This window comes from Grammomys surdaster, unplaced genomic scaffold, assembly GCF_004785775.1.
Source record: "Grammomys surdaster isolate TR1022 unplaced genomic scaffold, NIH_TR_1.0 63, whole genome shotgun sequence".
NCBI lineage: Eukaryota > Metazoa > Chordata > Mammalia > Rodentia > Muridae > Grammomys > Grammomys surdaster.
Window position 1 is genome coordinate 29,006,630 of NW_021604565.1, and position 19,680 is coordinate 29,026,309.

The 19,680-nt window shown below is 38.3% G+C and overlaps 1 protein-coding gene across 3 annotated transcripts in view; it reads right to left on the bottom strand.

The window, feature by feature from the left end:
- The window catches only part of Samd12 (sterile alpha motif domain containing 12), a 409,481-nt gene that overhangs the window by 153,488 nt on the left and 236,313 nt on the right, over nucleotides 1-19,680 (bottom strand). For 2 of the 3 annotated variants that reach the window (XM_028766122.1, XM_028766130.1), the window contains exon 5: nucleotides 19,505-19,594. The exons of the other annotated variant lie outside the window; for it this stretch is intronic. In XM_028766122.1, the coding sequence (XP_028621955.1) occupies nucleotides 19,533-19,594 (62 nt within the window). In that variant the 3' untranslated portion in view covers nucleotides 19,505-19,532. The remainder of the gene's footprint in view (nucleotides 1-19,504; nucleotides 19,595-19,680) is intronic. 3 annotated transcript variants of the gene reach the window in all.

Sequence of the window (19,680 nt, forward strand, 5' to 3'; positions counted from 1 at the left end):
ACTCATAGCTAAGATTTATTCCAACAAGATGAAACAAAATCAAATCAGAATGTAGAAAAACACATGGCATAGCATCTGGAATAAACTAGGCTCCCGTCTCCAAGAGTCCTTTGCCAGGAGAATCAAGCAGAATGATTCCAACAATGATCTGTGATAACATATATGAAATGTCTACTAGACATTAGAAACTGAATAACCTAAGACTATGTGTGGGGCTAGTCTTATTGTCTACCTGGTATGATCCAGCATTCAGCCTCTGGAGGAAAAGCAGGAATTTAGCATGGGAGACATGACTGTGTCAAGCTGTTTTAGCATCATGAACACTTGGCTAGAGAGTCATGGGACCTCTCCTGAAACTCAAGTTCCCAGATATCTAAGAAGACCAGCCTGGCAAAGCAACCAAACAAACAAACACCAACCAACCAACCAACCAACCAACCAACCAACCAACCAACCAAGCCAAAACAAAACAAAACAAAACAAAACAAAACAAAACAAAACAAAACAAAACAAAACCCCAAAAACAGTCTATGAAAGCATCCCAGTCTCCAGTGCTAGCTTTTCCTGCTTGATATTCTAATAGAAAATAGTGGGGGCTAGGTGGAAAAACCCTGGATGGCATGGCCACTTTTGAGAGCATTAATATACAATAGGATACTAAAGGCTTGGAGAAATTCAGTAACATAAAAGACTATTAGTTTTCAATCAATCAATATTTTACCAACTTGCTTGCCCATGGTCATTTAGGTAAAAACACAACAAAACAAAAATCAAAAACCAAAACCTTATTGCAGTCTGTTGTATATCAGCACAATTTGGCAAATCCCAGGCATGATATTTGGACTTCTATTACTTCTATGTCCTTAGCCTTTGCCTTTCATTAAACTTGCTAATAATAACAGTCAGTACATAGGTAGCTCTCCCTGTATGTAAAGGACTTTTTATACAACTCAGTGATTCAAACAAAAGGTTGGTGTGGACAACTTCTAAGTAATGTTGAGAAGCAAAGCAAGGGGTCAAGAGAGCAGGTTCCACCTTTGCATGGCTGAGCTCTTCCTTGTCTGGCCCTGCCAAGGGGAGAGGTATGACAAGTTTCTTAACTCTGCTGTGTCTCCATTTCCCTACCTATAAAAAATGAGAACAGTATGCACAGTACTAGCTACCAACATACTTAGTCATTTAAAAAACAGTGAATAGAAAGGGTTAGGGAGATGGCTCAGTGGACAAAGCCCTTGCCATTCAACTATGAGGAACGGTGACTGGATCCCTAGCACCTACATAAACTCAGGTGTTTGTGCTAGCCTGCCCAATCCTAGCACTGGAGAAGCAGAGCCTGTGTCTCCTCTAAGCAAGCTGGTTAGATTAGACTAGCTGAATCAGTGAGGTCTGGGCTATGTAAGAGGCAGTGCCCCAAAAAATGATTGACAACTCCTCTGGCCTTCACACATACGTATACATATGCATACATGTATATATCACACACTCACATGTAACATAAGCACACAAACTTGTGCACACACACGTGGGTACACATATGCACACACAGACACAGACACAGACACAGACACAGACACACACACACACACACACACACACACACACACACAGTGAATCAAGTTCTTTTTTAGCTCAAGTATACATGATGCATCAATCATGCGAAGACATACAAAACAAGCCATTATGATGTCTGAGACTATGGATGGGTTGGTCAGAGGAAGGTGGCCCTGAGGAGTGCCAGATAGAATTGGCAGCAGGTCTAAGGAAGATTGGACACCCAAAGCCAGTAAAAACCAGGGACCAACTCCAGGATGTAAACAGGCTGTCACAGGCCAAGAGGCACCATTAATTTCCTGGGCATCTAGGCCTGAGGCCAAGAACAGAAGCGATCTGCTTGAGACTGTAAACAGAGCAAGACTCTAAACAGCCTTCAGTTAAACCTGGCAATTTTATCCATATGCTTGAAGAAATGCACCTCACAAGAAAATCCCCTATGAATCAAGTCGCACACAGATTTACATGGTGGAGAAAAGAACAAGGAAAGATGCCAAATTGAAAAACGACAAGCTGCCACCAGGAAGAAGTCAATTTTTAATATGCATTGGTACTTTGGCTTTATACCTTCTTAGGCTAAATCCAGGTGAAGAATGTTCTAGAAAACTGAACAATTCTTCATTAAGATATATGAAGAGTCATAAATATCATCCTGGAAAAGAAAGACAATGGTCTGCTTTGTAGTGTGTGCTATGGGGGTGAAAATAGGGAGAGAGCCTTTGGGGCACAGGGCATGATAAAAGCTGCTGGAAAAAGAATTTCAAAAGGGCTTGGCAGAGAACTTAGCTTGCTGTCTCTTGATACAACCCTAGAATTTTCATGGATATAATCACTGTTAGGTGTTTCCTTATAGTCATTTTCCTAGGTTCCATCTGTCTTGTGGAATCAGGATGGAGAACATTCTACATATTCTCACAGTGCTTGCCTTTACAAAGGTGCCAAAAGTATTGTGCACAGCACACACTCTGCAACTGTGATAATAAGAGAGGGGTCATTCTTCAGGATTCTACCTTAAGTGGTCAATGCTTGCTCTGTATCTAGCAGCATTGGATATGTAAATGCCTACCCTGTGTCCTTTACATATATAGCATTTTGAATCAAGAGCTACTGTTGAAAGGGCCTTAGCTTTTTTTCTGAGTATGTTTTCAGGACTTCAACATATATCAACTTTTTCTCTATGGAGCCACTATAAAGGACAACCATTTGTTCTGTACTTTCCAGGCATACAGCAAGGAAACTTCGCAAGGTCGCTTAATGGGGAAGTGGTAGAGCCTCTTCTCCAGCTGTCTTAATTATGATATGTACCATACGTTAGTGTGGCTTGTCATACCTTTCCCATTCTCCAGGATGTGCCAGTGCTAACTTGTGTAGGGGAGTGTTCCTTCCTCTATCCTTCAGAGAATCAACAGAACAGGCTGAGGAAGCCAAGACAGTACAGCTCAAATACCACATCAATGAAGACAAGTGTTATGTGGCCAGAGATATCTAGAGTTACAATCTTCTTTCTCTAATACTTTATTAACTGTGTGACTTTGACTATTTTATTTCCGACTCTTGGATGCTTCATTTCTTGTCAATTAAGAGGGAATTATAGAAGAACCCACTTCACAGTGTATGTTGTGAAAAGGAAATGATTTAAAAGTCTGAAGTGCATATATTCAAGAGCCTACCACCGAGTCTAATTAAGACTAAGGTGCATTTAAAGACTGGTTTGACAACCATAATGGCAGGATTTACTTCACCTTAGTAAGTGTTTGAGAAATTTATACAATGTGCACAAACACATATGCCTTTATTTGAGGATTCAATATAGTAAGCCCTAGACAGAAAGGCTAATTGTTATTCTGGCTACTTCAAAACAGATCTAGCATGTCAGTTTCATTAAATACAAGTAGGTTGGTGTTTGGTCATGGGATGTAGATGCCTTGCAAGAGTGGTACTCAAATTGTATTCACAACAATGTGAGTTCTAGTATTCTGGAATTGGGATAGGAAAGGTCCGAACATATTTGGATGTAGTAAATTAGGAAATCAAGAGAACACAGGAAAGAATTCTGTTGGTTCTAGCTACACCTATGAAATGTTGAAGTGAGTGGAAACCGCCAGCTTCTCTGAATGAGATGAGAGGCGAGAAATCAAGTCTGAAGAATGAAGGCATAAAGCTATTGCCTACCAGACACGAGGGGCTGGGTATAATTCCTAGTACTGCCAAAACAAATAAATGTTAAACAAACAAATAAACAAATACAAGTAAAAGGGAAGTAGCTAAAGGACAAAACCATCAGAAAGAAAGGAGATCAGATGGTTGGTCATTGCTGTTGTAATAGAGATGGTGCCTGGTACCTTGTGTTCTTAGGGACATGCTATACTACTAAACAGTATCCTGAGGCCTATCAGATTCTTGCTGATTTTCCAAATCACAGTTCTAATTTATCCTGAGGCTCAGCTGCCTCTTTATCCTAAAAGCTTGTCAAAGAACTCCTCTCAATATGTACTTCGACAACCCCACAGTGCCTCTTTTCTTTGCTGAAGCCACCTTGAGATGATTTCTATTCTTTGCAACCACAAGAATCCTCACTCACCCAGTGGAAAATTCTGATTACAATTAGGCTTATCAACAATAATCCTTATGTGTGTTTAACACTCTGCACATTTATAAACTGCTTATTATTATTAATATCTACGACAAGCAAGTACTACAGTAATGCTGCTGAAGCAGTCATCCAAGAGCTAATAATTGGGTAACAGCTGGAGGTTAAAAAGCAAGCCATGGAGAGTGAATGGATTTACTGAAATGATAACTAATATGAAAAGCCATCACTTCGCCGGAGTTAATTCCATTTACAAGAGCCCATCAGGGTTGGATGACTGTAGATCAGTAAGACAGTAGGGGGAAATTTTCTTCTATTAAGAAAGAATAAAACAATGAAACAGATGGATTGCTGTTTTTAAGATTAAGATTACAAGAACACAAAACACTGGCTATGCTTAGATGGCTCAGGGGGGAAAAAAGGCTACTGCCTACATAGTTCCTAAGAAATATGCTTCATTCCTAAGGATGCCAATAAGGCATTAGGCAACTGTCAATTTAGTAATGGAAGTGCCACTGAAGATTCATATTTAACAGGGACCAAATATAATAGACAATGGAAAAAGAGGGCTGAAGGGGATCTAAATTAACCAACCATGATTGAGGAAATAATTGAAGCAATAAAATGATCAATAGGAAATCAGGCCATTCTCTAGGACCTGAGAGTTTCTCAGTGGAATATTTTAAAAGAAGACCATTTTTATTGACTCATCCTGTTTTGATGGAACTAAGTCATCAAGCTCAGGCCCCGAGTCACTGTGGAATGGGCACACAATGAAAATGAGGCTAAGTAAAGAGCTAGCAAAGAGCATCCTGACTGATGGAAAGGAACTTAGTACATGCCTGCTTCTAGGTCATATAGAGCCTCAGACAGAACAATAACAGGAAGACTCTTACAGGTTCTATATAACAGGAGTTGCATTGTTTAAGAAAATCTGAAAACAGAGGAATTAAAAACATCATCTTTAGGGTTGGGGAGATGGCTCAATCAGTAGAGTGTTTGGTGTATAATCATGAAGATCTGAGTATCTCCAGTATCCATGTGAGGATGCAGAAGGATAGAGAAGTCTAAAGCCCAGGCAGAAGGTCCTCACAGTACCTGAACCTCCAAGCACCTAGATCACAGAACTTTTTACCTCCAGAACTCTGAGAAATGATTTTGTTGTTTAAGCCTTTTGTGGCAGCACAGATTACCTCCAGTGTTCTCCACTGCCTCCCACCAAAAAGTACACCTTAGTCCCATTCTTTTTACCCATGTTTTTTATTCTTGTATTCATTGTCTGGCTCTGCACCAGCAGAGGCTGACCCCTGGACTATCTTTGCCCTCCAGCCTCTGGAGATCTCTGGCCAGAGACAATCCATTGGCAGCAGGCTACTTCACTGCTGGCTTTCTAGAATATTTCTTCTCCTTCAAACCGCGGGCCTACCCTCGGTGGCTTCAACTCTTTCTGAACTCAGTCTAACATCGTCCTTTATGCCTCAACTTATTGCTGTTATTAGTCACCCAGATGTGTCAGGAACTCAGGTGAATTTCTTTAATTTGCTTAATGATTGTCTCTGAATTCTCTTTAGGTTGTCATATTGTTTTTATTGAGAATTACAATGAAATGTTTGCATACTACATGCTATATCTCTGTGGAGTATTTATTTAGAAAACTATAAAAATTCAATAATATTCCATAATCCACTGCAAATAATGAGGTGATTGATGCAGGTAAAATACTTATATAAATTTTGTGAAATAGAATGGGATATATTTTAAATTTTTTTCTTTTTTTAAAATTTTTTCTTAAGTACTTTTTACAAGTTTCTCATTTTCTTTGATTTTCTCCCTATGTATTTTACTATCATTTGTATAATATTTTTATTTTTGAAATTATAATTGCATCATTTCCCCTTTCTTTTCCTTTCTTCATTACTTCCAGTGTAATTCCTTGCTCTCTCTAAAATGTATGGACTCCTTTTTTAATTGTTATTCCTAAATAAACCCCTCCCACACACACATGATATATATATATATATATACATACATATATATATATATATATATATATATAGAGAGAGAGAGAGAGAGAGAGAGAGGAAGAAGAAGAAGAAGAAGAAGAAGAAGAAGAAGAAGAAGAAGAAAGCTCTAAAACATAAATACAATTTGTTCAGTCTGTGGACTGTTACTTGTATGTATGTGTTCTCTGTGTTGACCAGTTGGCATTGGATAACCATCTGTTTCCTTCTTCTTCATAAACAACATGTTTCCCTGTTTCTTAGCTTTTGTTTAAGTTTTTGCATTATGAGTTGTCCTTAAGCTTCTCATTTCTAAACTCGGACTGAAGCCCTACTATGCTGCGGAAATCATAAAGACCACATTCGTCTCCCTTAAGAAATGGAGCTGTGCTGTATAGTACAATTGTTGTTAGTCACATGTGATTAAATGTAGGTTAACTAATATTACAGATCTCATTCCTTAGTTATACTAACTATAGTTCTACCTTCAACCACTACATACAGCTGAGAACTACTGCACTAACCACTATCCATCTAAAACATTCCTACCAATTCAGGAAGGCCTATTGGACTGAGACATTCTAGGACACATGTATGGCTCAACTCGGAGTTAATATCTCAATTTTAATCTTGTTCTCCAGTCACATCACACTTGCAGAATCAAGAAACAACAACAACAGTAATAAAAGAAGTCTATGCTCTTCGTTATAGTGCTGAGCATAAAGGGCATACTTAATAAAAATACTAGCTGAGCTAAGTAAGCATGAATAACTGTCAGTAGATCACTGGAACACAAACCACCATGAAATGACTCTAACAAAGGTACAGAATAGACAGTTTGGAGATACTGGTGGTGGGGATTCTTCTGGTCTAGAATAACATTCAGAGGAAAGTTCTGTGTCTTGAAAACAATGTTCTCATGTAGTCAGAAAAAAACTTATCCCAATTATTGTAAGGTATCTGTCAATAAGCTTAAATCTGGTGAAAGGAAAACTATTGGAGACTCCAGTGCGCTGGTATATACTGAAACGTCTATGCCAGTCTCTGGCTTCACTCGCAAACAATGAAAAGTTGTCATTAGATTTTGGAACACCTTTGACTGTGATTCTTGTTGACAAAGAAACTGGCCTCTGTCTGAAGTAATTTACTGGATGTGATGAAGCTATACATCCTGTACTATACTCTCTCAACTCTTCAGCTTGTGTCAACTGTGAACTTTAACAAAATTCCAGCACTTGACTGTACTGTAAAAGACTTGTAAATGGTGTATTTTATCTTTGCAGTAATCTTCAGAATGAACAGATTCTTAGAGGGAGATCCACTTTCTATAGACCATTTAATTAGATATGGGAATAATCACTTTGCAAAAATATCCAGTTTAATCCTCATAGAAACTCTATGAGCATGGATTTTTGCTCTCATTTTGCAACAGGTAAAATTGACTTTTGTATGGATATTTTATTTGCCCATGGTTATATGGGAAAGAACAGAGTTGTGATAATAACTGAAATAGAGTCTTTCATGCTGAAGTCTAAGTTTTGAACCACTTTTCTACTGATTATCTACCCCAATGTTGACAGAACAGTGTAGTTTATGAGGGACTAGCAAAGGGTAAAGCAGGCCACCACCTGTCCTCATTATAATAGTCCCCATAATTCACCTCTCAGCACAATTTCTTGTCTACCTCAAATTGCCCTGACATTCATTTCAATAATATTTTTTTTCAGAAGAGATGTCTGAATTACACAAATGTTGCATAGAAGCTCAGAGAAGAAAGGACTCTGGTAATATAAACCCCCAGTTCTCCCACTTTAAAATGGAAGTAAAGGAGAGTGAAGGGAAGAAATTCTGAACAGGCAAGTGACGGTACAACTTGCATCCAGCATCCTAGAAACTTATGTTTTGATGATTCTAACGCTTATTCTCTCACTGCCTGCCTCCTGTTAGTGCTCCATTCTTGGACACCATATACATTTCACAGGCTATTTCCAAGGACGGGTTTCACAAGGCAACATTCTCAATTGTGGGCTAAACTATTTTCTGATGTTTCTCTTCTTAGCCTTGTTCATACCACTGGCTCCTTTGCTATTGTGGAGACTCAGGGCAGTTAACTGGTCTTACTTGTATATATGATATGTGTTTTCTTTGTTCACGTGTGCATATGTGTGTGTGTGTGTACATATATGTGTGTTCATATGGTGGTGAGAGAACAACACTAGGTATCTTCCTTCATTGTTGTCCGTGTTATTTTAAAACAGGCTCTCTCAATGTACCTAGAATATGCCAATTTAGGCAGCTAGGCTTGCCAGTTAGCTCAATCAATCTACCTGTCTTTCATTCTTCACTCCTGTGTTGGGTCTATAGGGATACACTGCTAAGTTTGGCTTTTATTTGTGCTGCCCCTAACTAAAGTCGGGTCTTCATGCTAGTTCAGCAAGCAATTGGAAGCTTCTCCTTAGCTCTAGACTCTCTTAATTAAAAATGATACTTATTTACATTTATTTTATTTATTTGTATGTTTAAAGGATCAGAATGTACTATGGTTAGGGGAAACTTTAAGAGTTAGTTCTCTCCTTCCACCTGGGTTCTCGCTGCCAAACTAAGACCTTCAGGCTTGGTGGCAAACATCTTTATCTTCTGAGACACTTTTCCTGACCTTGACTAATTTTTGGTTCCCCTCTTACCCTCACATTCAATCCATTGACAAATCTCATTGGAAACACCTTAAATCAGGTTCACTTTGATCACTCAGAACACTTCTCTAGCTCTAACCATTACTTGCACACACATAGGTTGCTGCAAACCGAATTAATTAGCATGGCTCTGACCCAGTGAGAATGGTGTTCTCATAAGGGAAGGATATTAGCATAAACATTACACACAGAGGGAGGGACATCTGGAAACACAGGGAGACATCATTAGCCCTCTACAAGCCAAGGAGATGGTCCTAAAAAGAAACCAATCTTGCCAATATCTGAGTCTAGCACCAGTGCTCTCTAAAGTGGAGAGAAAAACATGTTTGTTATGTAATTCACTTTGTCTCCAGTTCTGTGATATGATGGCCTTAGAAAAACTAATATTATCTCATATTGGATTCTATAACTAACTAGAATGGGGATGGGTTTATATTATGTTTCAATATGAAGCTCTGGTATGAAACACAAAGTGATGACGGACTATCATAACGCTAGTGCAGCCAATTATAAGGATAGAAGTGACATGATACACAATGGTAACTGAACGCTGCAGAGGGTATCAGTGCCCATTTCATCAGCTCTGAGCCTGAGAGACTTGGTTAAAACCAGTTAATATTTTTATGCCTTAGATTCCTTATCTAAAATATGGAAGGATCAGCTCCAATCTCACAGAGTTTAGTAAGGATAGATTACAAAGCAAATAGAGTGCTTAGAACGAGGTGGACACATAATAAACACATGACAAATGATAGAGATTATTGCTAGTATTGCTGTTCTGGTCTCAGGGGTTAAGTATCCTGGGTCTAAGAACAATTTTAACAAAACTCGAAGAAATCAAAGTATACATTTTGTATTTGTTGGGATACAGGATGCTTCAAGACAGGGGTTGTCATGGATATGTTGAGTATCACACAAGTGCTCTACAAATATCTATTCTTTTAAAGTATTGTATGACCTTCCATTTGGGGTTTGGGATAGAACTTCTAGGTTAAAATTATCTTATTTCTGAGGCTGGGTTACTTTAAGCAAGTTTCAAATTTTCAACCATTTTCCTGCCAAAGTCATAATTTTATTTTTCTTTATGGGAGACTATGATGGGCATAGGGTAAAGAAGATGCCTTAAAGGAGGGAAGAGAGAGAGAGAAAAGAAAGAACAACAACAAAAGGAATCAGGGGCACATGAAAGCAGATTGTGGTTACTCAGAAGAAAATGGGACCAGTGGAGGGGGGGCGGTAAGAAGATGGGAGAAGGGGTAGAGAAAGAGGAAGGGAGAGGGGATCAGAGAGAAGAAATAATAAAATAAAGTTTTTAAAAACACCATAATGAAACCTGCTAATTCTGTATATCATATTTTTAAAAAGCTAACAATAGTTTCATAAGAGTTTCTCCTCCCATTTGGCTTGTAAGTCACCTCTCCACCTCCAACTAGGTAGCAATATTGCCGTCAGAGTCAACTCTCTTAACATTGCATCAAAGGATGAAAAAGTCAAGTCGTTCTAAGCCTAAGGCCTGAATAGAATGGGCTTCCTGGAGTCTAAGTGATAATTATTTCAATTATCTTTACTGTCACAATACTTAGTATGTACCAGGAGCTATTTAGGGGACTAGGAAACAAAGTACTGGCAGTTCCTGACCCCAGTGCCAGGTTAACCCAAGGGACCAATTGACTTTCAGCATCATTGCCTCTCACAGCAGAAACTGCCAAGCCATCACAATTTTAGCCCTTATTAAGATACAAAAAGAAAACCAAAGAATCCTTATTTAAGGATTAAATGTGTGCATTTTCTATAGTAACTCTATAAGTGGTTAGAAATTCAACTTTCTAGTTTTTTAGGTTTATTTGTCTATAGATCTCTTATGGGGGGAAAATGCAAACTCTACAAAAGATGTAGAGGCAAAAGCATGGTTCTACTGCTGGGATGTGTACTTGGAGACTATGGATCTGTTGCTGAATCCATGGAGATTCCATCACAAGGGAGCATATGAAAGGAATTTACTTCTTCAGTTGTGAGATGACCAAAGCATCAAAATTGAAGTCCCTGGTTAGATTTTGGGTACTGGTGCCAGGTTTAAGAGAGGGTCCAATGAGACCACTGAAGTAGGTCAACCCATGGATGGAAAGAGGGTTTATTGGAAATATGAAACTGCCACATAGTTATCTCTTGGGTGGAGATAGAATAGCCAGAGTCATTGGAGTGTGTTGGCGAGGCATGAAATCTAACACGGCTACCTCTTGGGGAGTGATAAAGTAGCAAAAACCTAGGGAAAGCACTGTCAATTATAAAGGGAGCAGGTAGCTATGGAGGAATGCTAGTCAGAACAGCCTGGGAGCTATCATGGGGCTTTTTATATATGTTACAGGTATGCGCTAACAGAGAGCTAGACACACCATTTGCTAAGATGAGGCAAAGGAAGTGGCTCTTCCTGGCAGGCAAAGACCCCTTTCATAGGTTTGTAAAGAGTGCTTGTATCTGTCCACCAACAATTTTTTCATTTTGCCCAGTCAGAGTCCAGTCTGAGATGAGCTCAGACTGTCATTTTGGACATTGTGAGTGGTACTACCATATTGGAGGCTTGGGAGTTGAGACCTAACATCTGTAGTGTGATATGGAGTTTCTTCAACTAACTACATTACATTTGTTTTTTCCCTGATGAATTCAAAGTACTAAGTGTCCTTTCAAAAAAAAAACTAAGTGTTCCAACGTGTGTTGAGAGGAATGCCTAAGAATGAGTTAAGTAGTCTTCTCCTGGAAAGGCACACAATTGTCTATGCCTTCACTGAGTTTCTTGCAGCCAGCCTATATGTCAATTTCAAGGAGGGAGAATGTGTCTCACCTCTCATACTATGTCACAACTGCCACCTAATTAGCAGATAGACAGAATACATACTCTCATACTTCATGTAGAATGAAGTCTTGTGATCACTCATGTGTGTCCTCTGGATCATTTAAGAGCTCATCAGAGGCACTCAGGGTGTCAGCTGAGTGGTAGTCACACTTGAGATTCAGCTGTGAAGGATCTACATGTCAGCAAAGGGTTGCCAGCTTTCATCTCTTTGTGGCTGTAGGACTGAGTAAAGGTCCTATGGCCCATGCTAAAGCCATGTGCCTTTCTTACAAAATTGTAACTTACTTCTTCAAAGCTAGCAACAGACTAACTGAAGATGGGACCTAGACATTCTTTTAAGATTGCTTTGATCAAATCAGGCTCACCAAGACGATTGTCCATCTGACTAATCAAAATCAAGTGACTAGAACCTTAATTATGTCATCAAAATCTTTTCTCCTATGTCTTACAACATAACTGTATCACAATAGAGTCACATGATATACTTAAATCTCACCTCATGTCAAGGGGAGGAGATCGAACAAGGTATACCCTGGGTGGAGGTTATCATGTGAGCCTAACATATTGGCCAACTCCTTTTGATTTAACTGTTCAGGAGAACTCACAGTTCTGATTATTATGATAAAATTAATCCTTTAACCATTTTTAAGTATGCACTTTGTGGGTTTTATTATATTTACAAATATATTGTAGAGATAACATCATCATCTAATTCTAGAACATTTCCATGATCAGAAAATGAAATTTTGTGTTTTGCAACCTCCATCTCTTTCAAAGCCCTGCCAGTCACAAGTATAATTTCTGTCACTTTGTATGTGCCTACTCTAGACCGTGTATAAAATGGAATTCTATAGCATCTGGTCTTTTCTGATTGGATCTTCTTCTTTAGTATAGTATTTTCAAGATTTGTTTGTATTGCATGTGGATGAGACTTGATCCTTTTAATGGAATAATAATATTATATTATTCCATTAATTTGTTTGTCCATTCACAAATACATGAATACTTGTTTATATTTTGTATATACTATCTATAATATTAATATATAATTATGAACTAATGTATGCATACATTTAGGTGGACCTGTGTTTTCTTACTCATGAGTAAGTAATTCCATGATTATAAAGTAGCAGTAAATTTGTAGGATATACAGTAGTTCTGTACTTAACGTTTTGAAGCCAGTTTTAATTTGTGATCCTATGAAAACTAAGTTAAGGCCAAATAAGAACAATTAAAAAAAAGCATTTTCATAGTTATTACAAGCTGGAGTCAAAGTCTTGATATTACTGTAAACTTCACAAGAAGAATTAACTATTCATTATCAACCTACCACTGTGGCAGGCTGAAAAATGGCTTTCTAAAAACAGCTACTTCCTACCTTTCGATATTACATAAATGTTAGGTGGTGTAGCAAAGGAGAATCCCAGTTATTCATGGAATTAAAGATAGAGAAATGACACTCAATTAACTCAGGTGAGCCCTATCTATCTACAGGATTTTCATCAACACAAGCAGGAAACGGATGAAAGGAAACAATAGGGACAATACTCCACAGGGATTTGGTATGTCCTGATTGATTTTTACTATATAGGAAGAAAAATATTAACTAGAGACTGAGGGTGACCTCTAAAATCTACCAAGAGCAATGGCATTGGTTACTTTTGAGCCCCATCAAAGAAACCTAGCCTGTGAAAATCTCAATGATACCTCAGAGACACATTTCAGAATTCTGCCCCCCTCAACTGTACAGTACAAGCTGTTGATTTGTTAGAGTAGACTGAACTAATGTGAGCGTCCTTCTTCCCAACATGATACACGATTTCAGAGTGACACTTGATTTTATCACATTTTTTATTGGATATTTTATTTACATTTCAGATGTTATCCCCTTACCCCATTTTACCCCACCCAGGAACCCTCTATCCTATCCCCCTTCCTCCTGCTTCTATAACGATGTACCCCCACCCACCCTGCACTCCCACTTCCCCATTCTTGAATTTCCCCACACTAGGCATCCAGCCTTTACAGGGCCAAAGATCTCCTCTCCCACCTGTGGCCAACAAGGCCATCTTCCCCTACATACACAGATGGAGCCATGGGTCCCTCCCTATGTGCTCCCAGGCTGGTGGTTTAGACACTGGGAGCTCTGGTTGGTTGGTATTGTTGCTCTCCCCATACCCTTTCAGCTCCTTCAGTCTTCTCTCTAACTCCTTCATTGGGAACCCCATGATCAGTTCAAAGGTTATCTGTGAGCAGCAACCTCTGAATATGTCAGAAGTCTGGCAGATCTCTAAGGAGACAGGTATATGAGGCTCCTGTCAGCATGCACTTCCTGACATCCATATCAGTGTCTACCTTAGGTGACTGCACATGGGATGGATACCCAGGTGGAACAGTCTCCAGACAGCCCCTCTATCAGTTTCTGTCCCACACTTTGTCTCCATATTTGCTCCCTTGAGTATTTTGTTACTCCTTCTAAGAAGGACTGAAGCAGGACTTTAGTCTTCCTTCTTCATGAGCTTCATGTGGTCTGTGAGTTGCATCTTAAGTGTTGCAAGCTTTTGGGCTAATATACAATTATCAGTGAGTGAATATCATGTGTGTTCTTTTGTGATTGGGTTACTTCACTCAGGAAATGTGGTACATTTATACAATGGAGTATTACTCAGCTATTAAAAACAATGAATTTGAGAAATTCTTAGACTTTATCACATTTTACATAAGATTCTTCACTTTCTACAATTCTTGGGGTTATGGTCTATATTCAATATGTTTGCAGAGCTTCTGGTGGGCTAGCTTTGGCCTATACCTCTAGCCCCATGTCCCACCACTCACTTGCCCACCATGTAATTTGCTGTAGTGAAATATCTTGACATCAGTGTTCTTCCCTTGGGGAATACTTCCTGAGTGCTTTTCTTTTTTTAAAAAAAAATCTGTTAGTACCCACTACACACTCATAATTTCCAGCATGTTCTTATGACGATTCTATACAGTTAAGAGCATAACAGTTGCTTGACTTTTGTCAACATTTCCTGCAAGGTCAATTCATTAATCTGGTCAATCAGTTTGTTAAGTACCTACTACATGCTAGGTACCATATGTTGCATGTATGAACAAGAACACAGACTTATATTTTACAGCATATCTGTGAACTTCACTGTGGCATTTTCATCCATGCATATAGGTATTTTGGTCATAATTGTGTCCATATGACTCTTTATTCTTCTTTTACCTTTTAATACCTCAGATTACATTGTTCATCAATGAGTCTAAATACTTCATCTAACATATAGTAGACACATAATATATTATTGACTGAACAAAAAAATTGTTCTCTTTTACTTCTTTAGATTAATTAAGTTTCTTCTTTAAAAAATAATTCATTCGTTTAGTTTTTTATTTACTTTCCATCCCGTTCACTGTCCCCCTCCTAGCCACTCCTCACAATCCTTCTTCCATCCTCCCTTAAAGCACTCCTTGTGATAACAATTATGGCGACTATAAACAATAAATTGATCTTTCAAATTTGGAGGGGAAGCAGGATAGACTGTAAACCTTGCATCAGCTATCAGCATTTTAAAAAGGCATTGCAAATACACAGGTTGTTTTGTGCACAAGCCCAAGAGATTCCAGCGATGGGTGGCATTCTCTTTGCTGCTTGAGCACACACAGGTGCATGTGTGTGCACAGATGTCCTTCAATATGAATCCTGCATAGAACTAGATAACTTTTCCATGAGGAAAGAACCATTTCCACATTGTTAGTCACAGGTTTCCTTAGGAGATGTTTCTGCAGGGCAGAGTGGTCATTTGTGAGTCTTTTAAACTGATGAGACATTTTTCAGTTCATTGTGTGAGCAAATGTGATGAGCCCAAGTCCCTACTTAAGAGATTCAAGCCTAGAGAACTGGATAAATAAATATAAATGAATTCATTTGATGGGGTGACATTTTCATTTAATTAAGGCAGAAAACCAGCTCTTAAACAAATGATTGCCCCTGACAAAAGAGCAGAAATGGATCCTTAATTAACAAGGGTCTAACAGCTCTTTTCAGTGCTGTGGGGAATGTGCTGGGGATGGAGGTAGGGCAGGGAAGTGAAACTGGGGAAGAAATTGAGTTACTTTTTAAAACTAAAAGAGAATTAAAAGCCCTTTACTTATGCTTTAATTCATAAGGGATTCTGCTAGATCACAAACATTTTGATGAAACTCTGTGCAGGAAAGCAAAGTTCCAAGTCTGGAGGAATAATCATTTGAAAAAAAAAACTTTTGTAGGTCAATGAACTTTGATCTATTGTTTTATCTCCTCTGCATTTTTGTGATACAGTCAGTTATAGTAACACAAATGACACGAGAAAGCTGAAGTTCTTGACTCATTTAAAGATAGATAACTGTCTATAGTTTATAGTAAAGATGAAACTTGACAGCTAACACATGATGGGAATGTGATGAGACAAATCCAGGGTCAAGTGCTTCTTATATGTTTTCAGACCCTCCGCTCACAAAGCCTTCAACAGTGTTCACCGGGCTTTAATGCTAAGCATCTTTTTTTTTTCATATTTGATAACCTGGAAAGGATGAGTCTCCAATCTATAACACAAAGCCACATCACATAGCAGACACAAGAAAACCTTGAGGTCATTATTGGTAATTTTCTATATATTCATGTATGATCAGTCAATGTCAATTAAATCAAGATGTTAATGAGCAAAAAGTTTGTGTTATTGATCTGACACAACTAAGATCACTCTGAATATTTGGGGAAGCCAGCACACAAGAATGGCATCTCTGCCTCATTATATTAAGATTGGAGATAAATTTGATGGTTTCACATCCCAAAAACCCTAGAATGCAGTATATAGCTCAGAGAAACCATATAATCCCACATCCCAAAACCTACAAATCAGGGAAAGTGGGAGATATAGGGAGATAATGATGTGTCTGGCAAATATCATATTGTGAAAAAATCTTTTATTTGGACAGTCTCAAGAATTAATTTGCAAAAGTTGGTCATAGCCAACAATTAATTTGTGTGACAAAAATGGAGATCATAAGGACAATAAACAGTTCATAGTAGGAAAGTAGTCACAACATTCATTTTGGAGCCAACAAGTCATGCTATCCAGTCTAATGGTTACTTTTATGCATTAAATTGCCTAGACTACAGGATGCCCAGATATTTGCTTAAATAGGATTCTGGATGCACCTGTAGATATGTTTCAGATGAAATTAGTTGTTTTTCCCTTCTAGCCATTGCAAAGCAGAGGGCCATACCATGTGTTTACAGTGCCCTATCCAATCAGCTGAAAACCTGAATCTAGTTAAAAGTCTTATCTTCCTGAGAGCAAGTACAGACTCTCCTTGTCTGACAGCTGAATGCTGCGTGATTGGTGTTTCTCTAATCTTAAACCCTGAAACCATGACTCTTCCTGATTTTGAACTTCCAGACTTGGGTTCATTTCCCACCATCACACCTCCCTTCTCACTTTCCCCTCTTGACGCTCTGATATTAGCTTTCTTTGTGGACTTAGAATCCATTAAACTTTTCAATGATATGTTCAGTGTGTCGACTAGAAAGGTTTAAGTATCAACTGACAAACACAAGTGGCAGCCTGTTGCTTTTAGGTGTTTCTATAAAGGTGTTTCCAAGAGCGATCAGTATTTGAGCCAATAGGTAGAATGAAAGAATCCACATTCAGCACCAACTTTGAAACTACTTAGAACAAAAGTAGAACAGAAAGGGGGAGGAGAAGCAGGCTCTTTCTCTTTCAAGTTGGTTCTTCTAACTTCCTTTACTTTTGCACATTGAAGCTACCGATATGTAGGCTTTTGGATGATGGAATCTATACCAGTATCGTCTGCTTCTCCCAGGCTTTTTGACTTTTGTTGAATGGCACCATTAACTTCTCTGGTTCCTCAGGCTGCAGATGGCAGGTTGTGGGACTTTTCAGCCTACAAAATTATGTGAACCAATTCCCATAATATAACTCCTCATATATCTGCATGTACCCCACAGATGTTATTTCATAGGAAAAAACCCAATACAGTTTCAGTTCAGCCTGTTTCTTTCAACGGGGACAATTTTTCTTTCTATTGTTCTTAAGAAGCTATGCTGGCCAATCCCTTTTCCATATTTAGGTCTCATATTCTTCCTGATCCATTGGATCCAGGAAATTTCCTTTGATTATTTTCATATTCATTAGCAATCTAATATCTTTAATTTAACTCTCTTCTATACTTTTTTTGTGATATCAGCAAAAGCCAGTAAAGGCCTCATGTAATAAACAGTAAACAGCTAGTTTTATAGTAAGTATACTATTACAGTGTCATGCACTTCTCTAGGGTGCTGAGCACTTAGCAACTCCATATTTATTTGATAGGTAAAGACAAAGCAAATACACTGATGATTCTGAGCCCAGCTTGGTTCAGAGGTCAGTTCCTCTTGGACATCTTCCCAATATTTTCCTCTAGTGTTTTTGCTTTCCTCTGTCACTTTCCATCAATAAATGTGTTTTGAAGGAATCACTGAATGAATATGACTCATTACCATAAAGATAAATGAAAGTAGAGAGAGAGATAATAAAGAAGGAGTATTTGTTTCAGAAAGACAGCAGACTCTTATTTTGGCCACAATACAGCTTTGTAGTAATGTTTTTAAAACGTCTGACTCTATTCTCCGTTTCGTTGACAGGTATGGTACTGAAAATGGAATGTAGAAACTTTGGTGCAAGGAACAGATGTGAATTATTATATCCACACTGAATTATGCCAGATACTGAGGATTGGTGGCTCAAAGGAGGAAAGAAAAGTGGCATAGGATTTGGTAATATGTACTACATAGAATAGAAATCCTAAATACACAGATTTGTTTCTTCTCAGAATAACCAGAGCAGTTCCCTGTACTTCTGAAAGCCCTGAAAGCATTTAGTTGCCACAGGGACTAGTTGCAGGGCTACACAGAAGGAAGAAACCAATCTCTGTGGCAATAAATCCAGGATGGATCTACCTTCAATGGAACATGAACCATTTTAGATCCTTCAAATCTAAATCCATACAATTAAAGTGATATAATCTCATGATCATCCTGAATTGCCCAAATAAGAGTATCTTGTTTGAATGCTAAAGAGTCAATGGGAAAGAATTTTGAGGTTGATGAGTTCTACAGAAGTTGCCAGAAAGAAGCATTTGGAATCTTTGGAAATCCCCATCACTCATCACCAGAACAAGTCCAAGTATGGGGAACAGGATGTGTGTGGACATCTTTCCCATATGTTGTCTAGAGAGACAATCTGTCTAGAGCAGAAAAATATTTTTCACTTAAGAAAAATCCTACAGATCAAAAGCAAGAGTCAATATCAAGCCCAACTTCAAACAAAATACCTTCTTGAACTAATTGGCCACAATGGACTCAGAACAAAACTGAGATCTACTGAATGCTAACTAGGATGTACACATCATCATTCAAAACCCTACTGATAAAATGATGTGTGGTTTCCATAATCCCTAAAAAACTGTTGTGTTTAGACTTTTATGTATAAAGCCCACACTAAGGAGAATTTCTTTGACAGTTTAAAGATTTGATAAAATTAGAAGTATTCCTCACTCCAAAATTTGCATAATAAGGTATGAAGATTTTGAAGGGTGTCAGGGAAAAGTTTGCAGAAGTAACAGTTTGTAGATGTACTACTGTCTTGGAATAAATTAGAACGAACATGCACTTTGCAGATTATAATCAAATGGCACTGAATGAGTCTGTAAATGACCCCGATTTCAGCAGAAGAAAACAAATCCCATGAGACTCCTTACCCTATATACTTACCCATCATGAGCTGCTGAGAAGACAAGGGTCAGAGGGGAAAAGTTTCCTTTATAGCAACTGGACAATGAGACTCAGGAGAGACTGGAAATCCTAGGCAAAACAATGTTGGTTGAGTGGCTTATAAATTGAGGAGCCATCCTTATCTTTGGCAACCAAATTAACATAAGATTACAATC